This window comes from Gadus chalcogrammus, chromosome 15 (assembly GCF_026213295.1).
Source record: "Gadus chalcogrammus isolate NIFS_2021 chromosome 15, NIFS_Gcha_1.0, whole genome shotgun sequence".
Taxonomy (NCBI): domain Eukaryota; kingdom Metazoa; phylum Chordata; class Actinopteri; order Gadiformes; family Gadidae; genus Gadus; species Gadus chalcogrammus.
Window position 1 is genome coordinate 17790367 of NC_079426.1, and position 14961 is coordinate 17805327.

The 14961-nt window shown below is 43.4% G+C and overlaps 2 protein-coding genes across 6 annotated transcripts; one reads left to right on the forward strand and one right to left on the reverse strand.

Moving 5' to 3' along the window:
* Positions 1-5530: 5530 nt before the first annotated feature.
* Positions 5531-10363, forward strand: si:ch211-248a14.8 (uncharacterized). Of its 5 annotated transcripts, none has more exons than XM_056609259.1 (4): positions 5531-5723; positions 6608-6840; positions 7210-7516; positions 7843-10363. In XM_056609259.1, exons 2-4 carry the CDS (start codon positions 6670-6672, stop codon positions 8259-8261), a joined length of 897 nt encoding a protein of 298 aa, XP_056465234.1. In that variant the 5' UTR covers positions 5531-5723; positions 6608-6669; the 3' UTR covers positions 8262-10363. The 5 variants fall into 5 exon arrangements, with proteins under 5 accessions (XP_056465234.1, XP_056465233.1, XP_056465232.1 ...); XM_056609258.1 differs by having other exon boundaries at positions 6644-6840; XM_056609257.1 differs by having other exon boundaries at positions 6649-6840.
* Positions 8865-14840, reverse strand: ecd (ecdysoneless homolog (Drosophila)). The gene is made up of 14 exons (XM_056609256.1): positions 14586-14840; positions 14217-14449; positions 13936-14053; positions 13700-13787; positions 13312-13490; positions 12872-13064; positions 12546-12674; positions 12195-12320; positions 11598-11677; positions 11384-11487; positions 10684-10909; positions 10000-10067; positions 9659-9885; positions 8865-9415 (listed from the first exon to the last, which is right to left on the reverse strand). The coding sequence occupies exons 2-14, from the start codon at positions 14419-14421 to the stop codon at positions 9155-9157; spliced, it is 2004 nt and encodes a 667-aa protein (XP_056465231.1). The 5' UTR covers positions 14422-14449; positions 14586-14840; the 3' UTR covers positions 8865-9154.
* Positions 14841-14961: the final 121 nt, after the last annotated feature.

The window sequence follows — 14961 nt, forward strand, 5'->3', positions numbered from 1 at the left end:
CGTCTCACAAACATTTCGATGGGAGGTGTCCTGACCCGAATTTTGGCAGTCATGCTGATAATCATCCCCACTTTTAGGATGATGCTTAGAATGGGCTGAATATGTTACCTCTACCCCTCTTCTCTAAAGTTTACTGAAACGTCAGAGAGGTTGGAGCCAGTGTTGGATTTGTGTTGCATTCCTTTTAATATTATTGACATTTACTCACTAATTTATCAATCAATGCTGGGGTACTGAACTGTATCTCTGTTTCCGTTTAATATGCACTTTTACAAGTTTAGGGATGGATAATGTGACCAAATAACCCTATAGTCATCTCCTTTAGACTGTGCAGCCAGAGCTACGGCTTTGTTTCAGCATTCCAGAAACTTCCCTCGACTGTTGAAAAAAAAAAAAACTACTGGTGGGAGGGAATTCCTGCAGCACGCTGCAGAGTTGGAAAGGGTGGAACGTGGTGTGGTGTGCGTGTGCCTGTGTGTCAGACAAACAGTGCAGATTAGAGGTATGCAGTGATTAGTGAGCAAAGTTTCCAACTTTGTTTAAAATGGCATCTCCTATGTAAACTGTTGATTCACACTATTTTCAATTTAGTTTGGACACAGGCCTACTTTCCTAGAGAGAGAGAGAGAGAGAGAGAGAGAGAGAGAGAGAGAGAGAGAGAGAGAGAGAGAGAGAGAGAGAGAGAGAGAGAGAGAGAGAGAGAGGGGTGAGTGGGTTTCATTGACCAGTGTAGCAGCATTAAAGAGATTTTTTTAATTAGGGTTAGGGTTAGGGTTATATTAGCTAGCAAGCTGTATGCCCAAAAAGCTATGCTTGTCTTGAATCACATGCACAAAGTTGATTGACAGCAAGTTTATTCTCATTCTCTTGGATGGAATACTATTGCTGCTAGACTGGTCAATAAAACTCCCTCACAGTAGACAGTGTGTACACGTTAAGAAATGTTTTGGAGCAAAATTACAATAAGTAAACAAACTCCAAAAATCATACCTGTACTGCAGCTTTAAGGGGCATTTATCAGAACTTTAGCCTGGGTTACATCAAAATAATATCATCATTGAATAAATCAGACACTGCCAAAGGCTCCCCCATGGTTGATTAACAACGTGTCCTCCAAGTTATTAGGGAGGGATTGTGCAAGGCCCTTTATTCCAGTAAGTTCCCTTTGCCTCAAAGTTAAATCATAGTGAGATAGAGTATGTTCTCATCACAGACGGATCTCACCCAGCAATGCCAGTCTGCTCCAAACCACAAAAAAGTGCTTGTTGGGAACCTGACTCACTGCCTAACTACAACATAAACCACACAATAAGTCGGTTGATTGCTTGTGTTGTCTTTGCTGTCCTTTAGTTGTGCATGTACAGTGGTGTAGCAAGCAACCATGTAATTGTAGATTTAAAGTGAAGTCAATAAACTAAACTTAAAAAAAAGACTCACCCCTTTGTGCAGGGAATGCAGCAAGTATCCTGTCGCACACATGGTATTCTCGTCACCTTGGTAAGGCGTGTGTCATGCTTTGCTAATGATAACCTGAATTGCATATTTCCTAGAATACTGCCCAAAATGGATCAGGCATCCTAGCATTAGGGTTGAATCACTGTCACATGATCCCTTGCTGCTACCAGATATTTCTGACACACGCACACACGCACACGCACACGCACACACACACACACACACACACACACACACACACGCACACACACACAGAACCTGTGGAATGTGCATTGCAACCCTGGCAGCTACTTTAAAGAACTATTTCTTTAATATCCCATAAAACGATATAATATTCATAGAACAAAAACAGAATATCTTATTTGGATTTCCACAAAAATACAAAACAGTTCTCACATCAAACACATCACATCATACATATGAACAAAACAAAGACACATATGTGTTCATAGATCTTTATGGATCTAAAGCATTTTCATAGACCTACAATGCTAGAACCTAAGATCAACAGCGTTGCTTGACACGTGTCACCTTGCCTCATCAAAGTCATTTGAGGCAAGCAGGTGGCCCCAGCACGGAGGACTGTGGCACGGTGTGCGGCAATGACACCCACCTGTCTGCACGGCGACAGCCCAGGAGCAGAATGTAGTGGTTGAGGGACACGCAGGGCTGGCCAGCGGGCCTCCGAGCTCGGCAGATTGCTGGCCTACAACACCTGCTGAGTGGGGGATATATCCAGAAGGGCAGGTACCCTCCCTCCCCCCCCTCCCTAGTCCATGAGCCTTGCATGCTGTGCAGGAGGAGAACAGAGCAGAGAGGACATTGTCATGGTCATAAAAACGATAGGATTAGGGAATAAATAGAGGAGAATGAAAACATGAATCATCTTGATTACAGTCAGCGCTGTTGGCCTCTCATCAGAGACATTTGGTTTGTTTTCAAAAACCATCCCACGTTAATGTTCAATGCACAACTCCCAACATTCAACGGGGAGTTGTGAGAGACAAGCTAGGTCCTTTACGATAATGGGGTTTGTTTACTGTATACTTCACTCCCCTGGTAAGTACTGCACCTTTCTTTTCCGAGGCATGTAGCAGTACCTCTGCTGTCCCCTGAAGCTTTTGATCAGAAGAACAACTCGCCGCAGAGGAAAAAGGTTAAAATAAGTAAATATGAATATATGTTCACTTCCTTTGTTCTCGTGTCGGTTCGGTCTGTCAGGGTCGGGTGCTGCAGGAAAAAGGAGGTATTGTTCCAAATATAGACGACTCACAAACTAACAAAAAGGTCTTTAATAAAGCAGCTAAATATCTGTTCTGTGGACAGGCAGAAAAAACACAACAGTTACACTGGGGTTAGCGATCAGTTACACTGATTAGAAATGTTTGAAGTCCAAATAAAGTATCTTAATAAATCCTTTCTTCTCTCTTTTTTTCTGTTCAGGTTATTAATGTAAGATCGAAAGCCTTCACTGCCCTCTATTGTGCTCTAAGGAAGTTTCACTTCATCTGCCATAACCTTCTGTAGTCTGTGTTATTATGGTATGCATTCATGAATCAGTTACAACAACAATGCACACAACATTTTACAGATCAACTGTAATCGTCATCAGAATCATATTGGATAAATCTGTAACAATATTGAATTATTTTAATGAGTTTCTCAATAAACTCTCTGAATCCGGAAACACACATTCCTGTATTCAACCTTGACTAATGAGGGAAAAAATTGAAACTATTATCCTATCTGTTATTTATTTGCCTATTCCAAGCTGTAGCCAAAAATAACTCCAGCTGTAAAGGGGCTGGGGAGTAAAGCTAGTCAACAGTTTACATGCAGCAGTAGCTCCCAGGCTCGTTTCCATGGTGCCTTAACGTGTCTGGTGAAATCTGTGCCGTTCTGTGCGTTGTTTGTTTAAGCTTCTAGGGGGAGCAGGGCTAGCTGCTCACTCCCTGCCGTCAGAAGCCTGTGTTGACTCTAACGGCCTCGCTCATATATACGGCCACATGGGCTACACAAGCAGTGGTGGAGAGAAGGGCAGAAAGCCATTGGGAGAGAGGAAGGGGTTTTGGTTTATTAAGTAGGCCTATGGGGAAACTGTCAGGAATGTCACAAACAGATGTCAGAGTTGAACAGAGAGAGTGAAAATAGGTCTAATTTACATTCTTTAACTGCTATGGCAAAATATTAGTTGAAGAGAGTCTTATCAAGTCGCTTTAAGTAGTTCAAGATTCAAGATTTAAAGGATTTTATTTTCCACATAGCCTACTAATACAGGATGTTACGGAACCCGTAAATGGACAGCGGGAAAAATAAATAAAAATTAAACGTTTCTCGTGCGCACGGGAAAGTATCTCATGAGCACGGGGTCTTATCTTGCGCATATCAGTGTGTGTGTGTGTGTGTGTGTGTGTGTGTGTGTGTGTGTGTGTGTGTGTGTGTGTGTGTGTGTGTGTGTGTGTGTGTGTGTGTGTGTGTGTGTGTGTGTGTGTGTGTGTGTGTGTGACGTCAGCGAGTGTGTGGACGAGCGAGGAGAGCGAGCAATAGCGTGCGTGTCAGTTTAGTGAAGTAATGAACGAGTCCGGTTGTCTGTAAGAATAAAGTAGGCCTACCCAGCCTGTCAAGAATCGGTGGCCGCTTCATTCCAACCATATTCCAACCTATAAGGAGACCCACTGTCGGTCAAAGTGAAGGGTGTTGCCCCCGAGAGAGCATCGGTCCTGGAGGGAACGTATCACCTGTGCTCCTCGGTCTGGGAGCCGACAGCAGGAAAGGTGTAACTAACCATCTCGTAGTTGGAGGCGGAGCGCAAGAGAGTATACGTGATCCAATAATTTGATGTAAAAATAAAGCACATTCATTTGAATGATTTTAGCTTGTGTGTGATTTATCGCGGGCACGGGCACACACAAGCTAAAATCATTCAAATGAATGTGCTATATTTTTAGCTCACACACTATTGGAGCGCGTATAATCTCTTGCCTCCAACTACGAGATGGTTAGTGTGCCTTGTAGTTCGGACTATGGTCCGAACTGTTGCGGGGAGCATAGGACCCTTTTTCAGAAAAAGGGTCCTATGCTCCCCGGTATGTATTGCTACAGGGGAACATAGGACCCTTTTTGGGAAAAACGGGGAACATAGGACCTTTAAAAAAAAAAAAAAAGGGTCCTACATAGGACCCGGGGAACATAGGGATGACCCCCAGGGATGACCCCCACTAGACTGCATCATGCTGAACAATAAATAGGCTACTTTATTTAAATAAAATCTAGATTTACATGTGCACTTATTCACATTTAAAGTACACACACACACACACACACACACACACACACACTAAACTTTCGCGTGCGCAACAGATATTTTCTCATGAGCACCAGATACTTTCTCGTGCTCACGAGAAACGTTACTTTTTTTTTCTTATCCCATGTCGCTTAACGGGTTCCGTAGTACGTACAGTGAAATGTTTGTGTGACGTAAAAAAAACCCACAATAGAATAAAAATACAATATAAGTTTTAAAATAAATTAAGAATATTATGAATATGTATGCAATGAAAACTGGATAAACAGGGAGATGTACAAATTGTATTGTGCAATATGGCCAGGGTTAAAGTGTCAGTGTGCAGGGGGGATGGGTGGGGGGATTGTCCAGTGGTCCGGTATTACTGAGTGACTTAGTTCAGGGCTCTGATTACTTTCCTCGGTCTCTTTGTTGTGGTGGTGTATTGGGGGGGGCCAGCATTTAGGAATGTTGCTTAGTTAGAGTACAAAAAAATATTATTTATAAACGAAAGAAATGTTAATTAAACAAAAACAATGATTTTATATCATCACATAATCATTAATAAAAAGCTTATTTATTCCCCCATATAATGTTCTATAAATTGTCGTTATTGCTGAAATGGATTCTTCAACTCATGCCAACAAAACCTCACCCTTTTCGATAAGTATTTCCATCTACTGTCATGCCCGTCCTCCAGCCAGGTGTGGAGATTGGTCAGCCTACTGCCCAAAGGACTGGCCCCATATATGGGAACACAAACAAAGCAAAGTCCATGGGAAAAGTAATGAATGAAGGATGTCCTTCACCGAGCAGGCTTTAACAGAGAGGACAGCCCGCAAGAGAGTTGATAGTTCTCTTTTTTAAAGAAATGGTCTTTAGAAATCTGTTTAAGTTATTTTTAGTTATCAGATTGAGTCATAATAATGGAAATATAGCTCAAAACAATCTGAAAGGGGATCAACATTCTGACAACGGCTAGATGGTGAGTATATCTTTGCTTGTGTGCTTGCTTTTTACCTATTTAATTTGTTCTTTATTTCATCCACTTTTCAAATTTTAGTGGGTATAGGAATACAATCAGTTTATATATTTTCTTCCCAACTGAATACCATTTTTTGAATTTAGTTTGAATGCATAATATCTATTCATACACATAACAATGGGAAGTATTGAATATTGAAGGACATTGAAAAGAGGTTTTGGTTTTCTACTTTGGCATACTTTACTGGCTTTCGTAACCAACATGCATAACTCCTGTTGTAGCCAATAAACTAGTTCAAATGCTCACTTTGGGGTTAAATATATGGTTTGTTATTTTGTGGAATGCAACCTTATAATGGACACTCATATTGTCAGTTATCAGTTTGGCTGCTTTCCAATTAGTAACCGACCAGAACACATTCAAACTAAAGATTCAAGATTCAAGTATTGATTATATAATTTATTATATATTTATTATATAAATGCACGTTAAATGTCAGATATATTGGCAAAATCCCATTCTTAACAAATTGTTATAATTCTGCTTTTGTATTGTGCCACTGGAATAAAGGTGAATGGTAGGATTAATTAAATATTGGTTATTCATTAACGGAAAACGGAATTAGTCATCAAAATACTTGTGATTATGAGTTGTATTGCAAATGTATAATACAACTCATATACATTTGTAGTAGACTAGAGAAATATACTATTTCTCTAGTCTACTATAGTAAATGTCAGATATTCTGGAAAAAATAAAGGGATGTCTCTGAAATACAATTAGAATATGTAAGATATTCTGGCAAAAACATAGGGACGACTCTGAAATACAATCAAGGTTGAAGTATGCAAATATGTCCTCTACTGTGCATGCCTCTGCTGCAGACACACTTTGTATCACATCCCTGTCTTCTTCCGAAGTCCAGGAAGGGGTGTTGTGTCTCCCAATGCTACAGAGTCTCCCCATCTACCCCTCAGCGAAGGCCACCACAGTCCCCGTCCTATGGGTCCCACTGCTGGTCATCTATGTCCTAGCTGACAAGCTCCACCGTTTTGTGGCAGGAATTTTCATCCCGCAGTATCACTACCCGTATGTGGTGGCTCTCTGCTTTGCCCAGGTCGGTACCCGCTACTCTGATGACACACACTGTTTATACTGATTCTGTGTTTGACCAGTGGGTGAAGGTAGCCAGTAGTGTATCCATGCGTTTGTGATGGAGGTATGGCAATGACCTACTCTCATCGCATTGTATTCTTTATGCAGCCTATTTTGGATAATGAAGAAAGCCATATCGAATTCAGTTTGAAAAGTATTTCTGTCTTTTTTCAATCTGTTAAAAGCATGCTCATGAGGACGGATGAAAAGAATATCATTCCAAATCAAATGAACCTCTCTGCGCAACAAGACACATATCCCATTTGTATCATATGACGTCTTCTTTCTCACCTCCTAGTGTCATGATCTTTACTCTTCACGTCCTCCACAGGTGGTGCTCTCTCTCCTCGTGCTGAACCTCCTCCACCTCCTCAGGCTGGTCTCTCTGAAGAGGTGCTCCCGGGCCCTGGGCGGCGAGAGGCTGCTGGTGCCGGCCGTCTGTGGCGGCGCCCAGGCCGTGATGGCGCTGTGGGCCCGGGCCAACAGCTCTGCGGACGGTGGCCTCTTCCCCCTCGCCGCGTGCCTGTTGCCGATGGTTACCGCAGGCTGGAGCCACACCCTAAGGCTGGCCGCCCCGCCCTCGGCCTGCGTCACCGGGCTGGTCGGTGCGCTGAGTGGCGTGTCGCTGGTGGTCACAGGTGATACCACCCGTCTGAGGTGATGCGTCTGTCTGTTTATTATTTACTCCTCTGGTCGGTGCTTTCATAAGGAGTGGATTAAAAATGAGTATTTTTTGGTATGCATGTCTTAAAGGAGCAGGGAGGGGCTAGCGATTCAGACATCATGGCCAGTACGCTATACTTTATTAATTTATATCCAGATCAGTTTCTTTCTTTATAGAATCTTTGAGACTGTAGTATAACTGTAACAAGCAAATACAATCGACTTGAACAGATAAGGACAAGGAAACACACTTATATAGCAGTCCTCTACTCCTCACCGGTCCTTCCGTCTCACCTCTCAGGGTCCCAGGCCACGTTGTCGGGCACCCATCCTCTGGAGTACCTCTACGCCCCTCTGAGCCTCATCCTGCAGGGCCTCGCCCTGGCATGGCTGGCCAAGGTCTCGGAGGCGCAGCGTCACCACCCCCACAACCAGCAGCAGGCCTCCTCCCTAGACCTGTACTACACCCATCTGGTCCACCAGAGCTGGGTGCTGGGCCTGCTGTGGCTCCTCCACCCAGATGGCCCTTGGTGGGCGCTGACAGAGGGCAGCTGGTGCTGCCTGCTCTTCCATGGGTACCTGGTGGCCCTACTCCTGCTGGGGGCGGGGCTGCAATGCGCCGTCTACCTGACTGCTCAGCGCTGGTCGCCGCTGGCTGCAGCGCTGCTCTCTACGGGGCCCGAGCTGACGGGACCGCTCCTGTCTTTCTATCTGTACTAAGGGAGCCTGCGTTGTATCGGCAAGGACTGTATGCATGCGGCCTGCGGGGTATTCATTTTGTTTGTAAGTTGCATTACAAGTGATTTATAAATAGGCATGCAAAAGCCGAGTTAGAGGATATTAGCAAATAAACGCTCATAATGCAATTTATAAAAATATGCAAAGAAAATAACTGCATGTTTCAGCCGTTTACAAGTACACACTGGTACTAATCATAACTAGCTCCACCTAATTTTGGCAGAGTACACTGTGCAATTCTGATTATGCAACTAGTGTTTTGCTGCCAAACCCATCATTCAGGAACACGATCAATGGTTCATGTGCAAAAATTAAAAACGAATGGATCAAAAAAAAAACCTAGGCAATGTATAACTTATATTGAGTAAAATAACCTAGCCCATCTAGTGTCCTTTGGAACCACTGCTCTGATGAACAATTAATGCTTTACCACTTGGAGTGGAGGAGTGGAGAATCGGTAATACTAATGTTCAACTAGTTGAGGACTTGGAATGTGAAGTTATATGCTTTAAAAGTATTGTTAGGAGTCTGTCTAGAAAATGACTGAAAGCTAGTTAGTTAACTATACAAAAAAAGGCTGTAAAGTATTTATAAAAGTCATTTTATTTGGCCTACGAGAGTGTCATTTAAGTGCTCTGTAAAAAAAACTAACATTAAATGCCAAACAGTTTTACAAGATGGTATCAACATTTTTCACAACTTCGAAAACGTTTACGGTCTTCCATAAGTGAGAACACTACGAAAAATGTTAAACACCTCCAGGGCGACGCCTAGGGCTACAAGGAAAAGCCTGTGAAATTTAAGGAAAAGGCAAAACCGTATCAAAAGGGGGACTTCAGCTGAAGAGCGAGTTACATTCAACAGGGCCTGCTCTCTTAGGAAGGGTCGTTGTTCTGGGGCAGTTGGAAGCCCAGGCTCTGCAGCAGGTTAGAGGCAGGGCCAGCCAGGCCTGCCTGGGAGCTCAGGGACTCCAGGAGGTTAGTGACCAGGTTGAGGTCCACGTCCAGGGGCTGGATCTCCTCATCCTCCTCCTCCTGCTCTGGATCTGCTGGATCTGCTGCCTCTTCTCCCTGTGAGCGAGCATCTCCTCTAGGGGGGAGCTTGGAGCCGCTGGCCGGACGCTCCTTGTCACGATTCTGCAGGAAGGAGAGCAGCGGTTCAAGAGCGGGGTAACATTTGTCCTAATGATGTTCTGGGTTGATCTTAACAGCCCTGTTTTTATTTGGAATTCCGATTTTATTGGCTTGTTCGGTTCAAGAAAGGGTTCCTCTTATGTATGAGATAAAGCAAGAGTACTGAACCATACGAAAGAGAGAATAACCCATTTCTTTCTATGTTGATGATAATGCGTATTATGGAAGAGGTGATGATATCATTACCTTCTGATTGAAACTCTTTCCAATGTGTGTGTCCATCAACTCATGGTCCATTTGGTCCATGTATTTACGAAGATTGTCTAGAGTTTCCGTTTCTTTTTCCCCTTGGGAACCAAAGAATACTTTCACGTCTTCGCTCTTCTCATCATCTTCATCATCGTCGTCATCGTCGTCCTCATCATCATCGTCATCCTCCAGATCATCAGAGTCCAATCCTTCATCGGTCCTTCCTTCATAAATAAATAAATCATATAAAATAGAACTAGAGGAAACAGAAGGAAATTGTGCCCCAAGTCTCTGGAGCAGAATATTACTGCTATACTGCTGTGCACACTAGTACATACCTAGTAACTTGTCCATCGCGCTGGCCATGGATACTGGATCAAAACTAAAAGGATCATTTGAATGGGCCCTGGTGTTCAATAAAGACAAAAAAAACAAGCAAAAAATATTTGACTAAATAACTTCAAAGAGGAGGTTAGTCGTCTATTTATATCAAGCAGCTTTATCCCGTTATAACCTATTAGGAGGTAACATAACACTGCTAAAAGGAAGCAATATGACTAATTACTTCTAGTATTTAGCCATTCTTTATCCAAAGCGACTTACAGTGATTGTGGACATCTAGAGAAATATGTCATTAAGGAGCAGGTAGGGGCTTGGAAGCCGGGGAACCAGATGAATCTCGCAACCTATTGTAATATTTACTCAGTTGCTGCGAGTGCCTCTACGGTGCTCCTGTGCACCATAATAATATTTATCCCGCTTCATATTAGATAAAAGGTTGTGAGTGGTCGGTCTATCTCGTACTGGGCAAAACATTTAGTATGGGAGGGTGCCAGACCTTATCTGTCTGGTTCCCAGGCTAGGGGCTAGGCATCTTGCTCAAGGATGCCTCCAGCTAGGCTGAGGACATTGGGGATCTAACCCAGAACCATTCGTCTGGGGATCTCACCCGTGCCACAATAACTCTCAACCCTGTCCTGTACTGCCTAGTTCACATGAACCACATATATTTGGGGTCTCACCAGGGTAGCTCAGCGCCCTCGTGGGACGACATGGCACTGAGGAAGCTCTTCATGCCCTGTGTCACGGCTACCAGGCTGATGCCGGCCTCCTCCCCCTCTGGCTCCTCCCTCTTCCCCTGGCCCTTCTCCTGGGTTGGTTTGGTGAGAGCGATGCCCCTGGCTCCCCCGCTCTTCTCCTCCAGCATACGCTCCAAGTCCTGAGAGGTGAGGTCCAGCCAGCTGTCGCCTGGGGACACGCATTGAGAAGCAGTTAGACCAGGACGGGTTACAGGGCCGGCTTATCTTTATCAGGCCAGGTCCTTTCTGATTTCATACACTTATTCAAATAAGTATAGGAAAATACATAATGTAGAAATAATTTGTGTCAATGTTTAATTGAAGTTAAAAAAATCGGTGCTGTTGGGTAACATCGCTGAGGCATCATTTATCCATTCCAGAAAAATGAACGGGGACACCAAGCCCCATATTCTAATATGAAAATAAGGAAATGCGGCCATTTGTACCATATTACATATCATTAAGAGTACGACTTAATACACATTTTGTGAACATTGCCGTCTGCTAGATTAATCAAGAACAATTTTCTAGAAATGTTGGACCAATGACGTGGTCCGATTTGGAGCGCGTGAATCCCAGTTGAGGCGCTACATTGAGCCATGATGAAGGAAGCCCATAGGACAAGACCTCCACGTTTACTTACTGTCAGCCGGGGCAAGCTGGGACTCCTGCTTCTTCAGCTCCTCTATGTTGAGAGGAGCTGAATTTTTTAGCAGCACGAGAACCTCCTCCCCTGCACTCTGACCCCTGCACACACAAATAAATAACAGTTCTTGTCGTTTTTTGATATTTGAATGCGGAATTGTTATAAATTGTACAGTTAAAAGATCCACATTCCCTGCAAACATGGCTCTTACCCGTGTGTGAAAGAGAGTCTGAAAAAGTTCTCTGCAGATGTCATCAGTCCTCTATAGTAAACAGAGCCTTCCATTTGACCCTGTAACCATGACAACAAAGCTGAATTTACAGTTCTGCATGCATCATCTATGCGAAGTTCCACATCAGGATTGAGAGACACAATGTGAATATTTGCAGCGCCGCTCGAACGGCAGTAAATGTACTGCTGAAAATCACTTGGTGCATTGTTTTGATTTTGTGTGGCATTTTAAACAGAACACTACACCTGGTCCTTGTTAGACCAGGTGTAGTTAGGGTTCCCTAACCCTAATCAGCGATTAGTTGATAGGAACCCCCGCAGAGAAGGGCCACACTTTGCTAATCTCTGGGGAGACTGCAGGTCTCTCCGTATGTGTAGGTCCTCGTGCATGAACGTTGTCTCTGTCAACACGGCAGTTTGCCTTCATGCTTGACACACAAGTGTGATTTGGCCTTCAGGCAGCCACTCTTATTGATGTGAATTGCAAACTATAATGGTATAATAGCCATAACATGCAACACTAGCTATCGTAACAGGCCTAATGCATTTTGCTTCACCATTAACATGCTAGTCTTGCCTTGAAGTAGCCATTCTTCTTCAGGTTCTCTAGGAATCCTTTCCACTGAGGGTTACAGCTGGCTGGAGCGTCTGGCTCTGAAGAAGGTGCTCTACACTTAGAGCATAGGATCTCGAAGCCATGAGCCTTGACACACACACACACACACACACACACACACACACACACACACACACACACACACACACACACACACACACACACACACACACACACACACACACACACACACACACACACACACACACACACACACACACTAAGAATCCCTCTTGAACAAAAACAATATGTGAATATCAACAAAAAAAAAAAAATCACGGTTATGAATGGAAACGTATCAGCCGAGCCCACCAGTTTCATGCCCAGCTCGTATGATTTGTGCTGGGGGTGAGAGCGGATAGGCAGGGTAAAGCCACTTCTCCGGTCTGGGGTGAACTGTTGTTGCTGGAGTTGGGCATACAAGCATCGGGTGAAGGTAACCTAAAAAATATGTGCAGAAAGAAGGACGATTTAACAATAATTATGATTGCTAAAATGTTTGCAGAGAGAGATGCAGTCTCACAGTTTTGCAACTCTCTCCTCCTTGGGTTTGTGTCAATTATATGTATTGGATGGTAATCTAATAGTGTTTCAATGCATTTCAAACGGCAGACAAGCAGGACTGCACATAAGTTTACCAGGGTGTGGACGCGCGTGTCCGGGGGAAAGGTCTTAAACCCCCGGCAGGCCTGGAGATCCACAAGATCCCGGAGATAGAAGGCGGAAACCGCGGGCGCTATCAGGTCAGGCCGCTGGGCCAACACTTTGGCGATCCCCGCCGGTAAGAAGCAGTGAGCCCGGTGAAGGTTAGAGGTGATCTTCTCTGGGTACCTTATACAAGGACACGCACAATCATGCAAACACACAGTGAATTGGGTGTAATTGAAAGTTACTTCAGCACTTTTCTGTTCCCAAAGGTCCTGTATGTAGAGTCTACCACATCCATGGACCCCTATGTACTATGCCTAGTTCATGCATTCAAAAAATACGGTTCTCTTGTTTGCGGTTACTCTAAAGAATTTTTTTGTTACATTACACTAACAGAACCGACATTTCATTTTGAAGGTTGTTCTCTCACCCATTCAAACGCTTCCTCAGGGCTGAGCAAATTTTAGGACTTGCAAGGCAGTGCTCAGCGTTGGAGGAGAGGAAAGCTAAAGCCTGCGGCACAGTAGGCACCACATCTCTGGGAATCCCAACTGCACTGGAACGGGATGGACATGGCAGGATTTGAAACTGTCCCCTGTGAATGAATACCTGATTGGGGAGATAAGGGATCAGGTTACCAAGACTGCTACAAACGGAGAATATAGTCAGGATAACATTTTGATATTTTAAGTTAAGCAGAGCCTAAGCAGGTTTATTTTATATTCAATCAATATCCAAATAAATAGGCAGAAAGTAAGGAATAATAAAGACACAACATGTACAAGCAAAGTGTTGTTGGTAATTTCAGGACATCCTACCCTGTTTTCACTTGTTTCTGGACTCAACCACTTGGGAAGATAATCTGCCGCTTCAATCAGCAGAAACTCTCCATCGTTGTCCTCAACCCTGCACACAGAAACATGATTTCAGCATCACAGGTAAAGAGGCCCTACAAAACGGTCCCCCATCCAAAGGGACCATTTCAAACACTCTTACACCAGAACCAAAAGGTGCCAAAGAGCATTCATGAATTGAGGTAAAATAGGAATAATACCTCGCAGCTAGCTCGGGGAAGGCCTCGGTGATGTGCTGAAGGAGGTAAACTATAAACCATTCATCGTCCACGTTGTCCCCAAAGAGAGTGGTGCCTCCGATGTGAGCAGGAATAGCGTCTATCGGTACATGATTAACATGTTAAATGTTTAATCTAGACAATCAACCCTGGAAACACTGACTAAATAAATGAATTCGAAGTTTGTTGGTGGATCAAAAATAAATATTAACTCATACTACAAATTGGTTCGTTCATTCGTTTTGCTTTGTTGACTTGGCTACCTTTCTCCGGCTGATAGGTGAGGTTGAATGACTGGTGTTGCCAAATATATTTCATGAGAAGTGGGGCAATTCTGGCCAGAATATCTTCAACCAAATGCTTTAAACGTTCTTCATGGGTCTGAGAATCAGTGTCGTCCGACTGAATCAAAAATAGTTTGTACTGAACCACGTCTTCCTGCACCACTTTCCTTGATAGGGGGTCCATAGCGACGTTGAGTTCCGGGGTATTTCACCTGAAAATGAATGAGATCAACATTACATTAACATCGAATGCTATGTTGCAATGAACAAAGTAACAATAAAGTTATCATACAGACATAAAACAACAAAGGACATTTAGTAGCCAAAGTGGTTGTACAAAAATCTTACCTAGTTAAATTTTAAGTAACCTGAATATTATTTATTTGAGTGATGACATTAATTGTCAGTTTGTATTTGCATGGCGTACTCATATCGTTGGATTAACGCATGGCTGTATCAACCTGACATTGTTGTCGTCCGGTCAAAAATCTTTCCGTCTACAAACACGGATCCAACGTTAATGTGCCCTACATTGGAAGTTTCTCGTCTAACATGTTACTTTATGGAATTAAAATAAACATGAATATTAAAAACCAGATACCCAAAATAATAAATATTTTACAGCAATACATTGGTCGAAATAATATATAGGGGTCGTTCATGTCAGTAGTATAGAGCGTCCAGAACAATGTGCAGACCTTTCATCCATGTCGCACATCGGACA

Coding starts and splice junctions, on each gene's coding strand:
- si:ch211-248a14.8 (XM_056609257.1), top strand. Junction 6,841..7,209: donor TGGCTCTCTGCTTTGCCCAG/GTCGGTACCCGC, acceptor CGTCCTCCACAG/GTGGTGCTCTCTCTCCTCGT. Junction 7,517..7,842: donor CGTGTCGCTGGTGGTCACAG/GTGATACCACCC, acceptor CTCACCTCTCAG/GGTCCCAGGCCACGTTGTCG.
- ecd (XM_056609256.1), bottom strand. CDS start 14,421: ATGGACCCCCTATCAAGGAAAGTGGTGCAGGAAGACGTGGTTCAGTAC. Junction 12,321..12,545: donor ACGAGCTGGGCATGAAACTG/GTGGGCTCGGCT, acceptor GTGTGTGTCAAG/GCTCATGGCTTCGAGATCCT. Junction 9,886..9,999: donor CGCGATGGACAAGTTACTAG/GTATGTACTAGT, acceptor TTATTTATGAAG/GAAGGACCGATGAAGGATTG.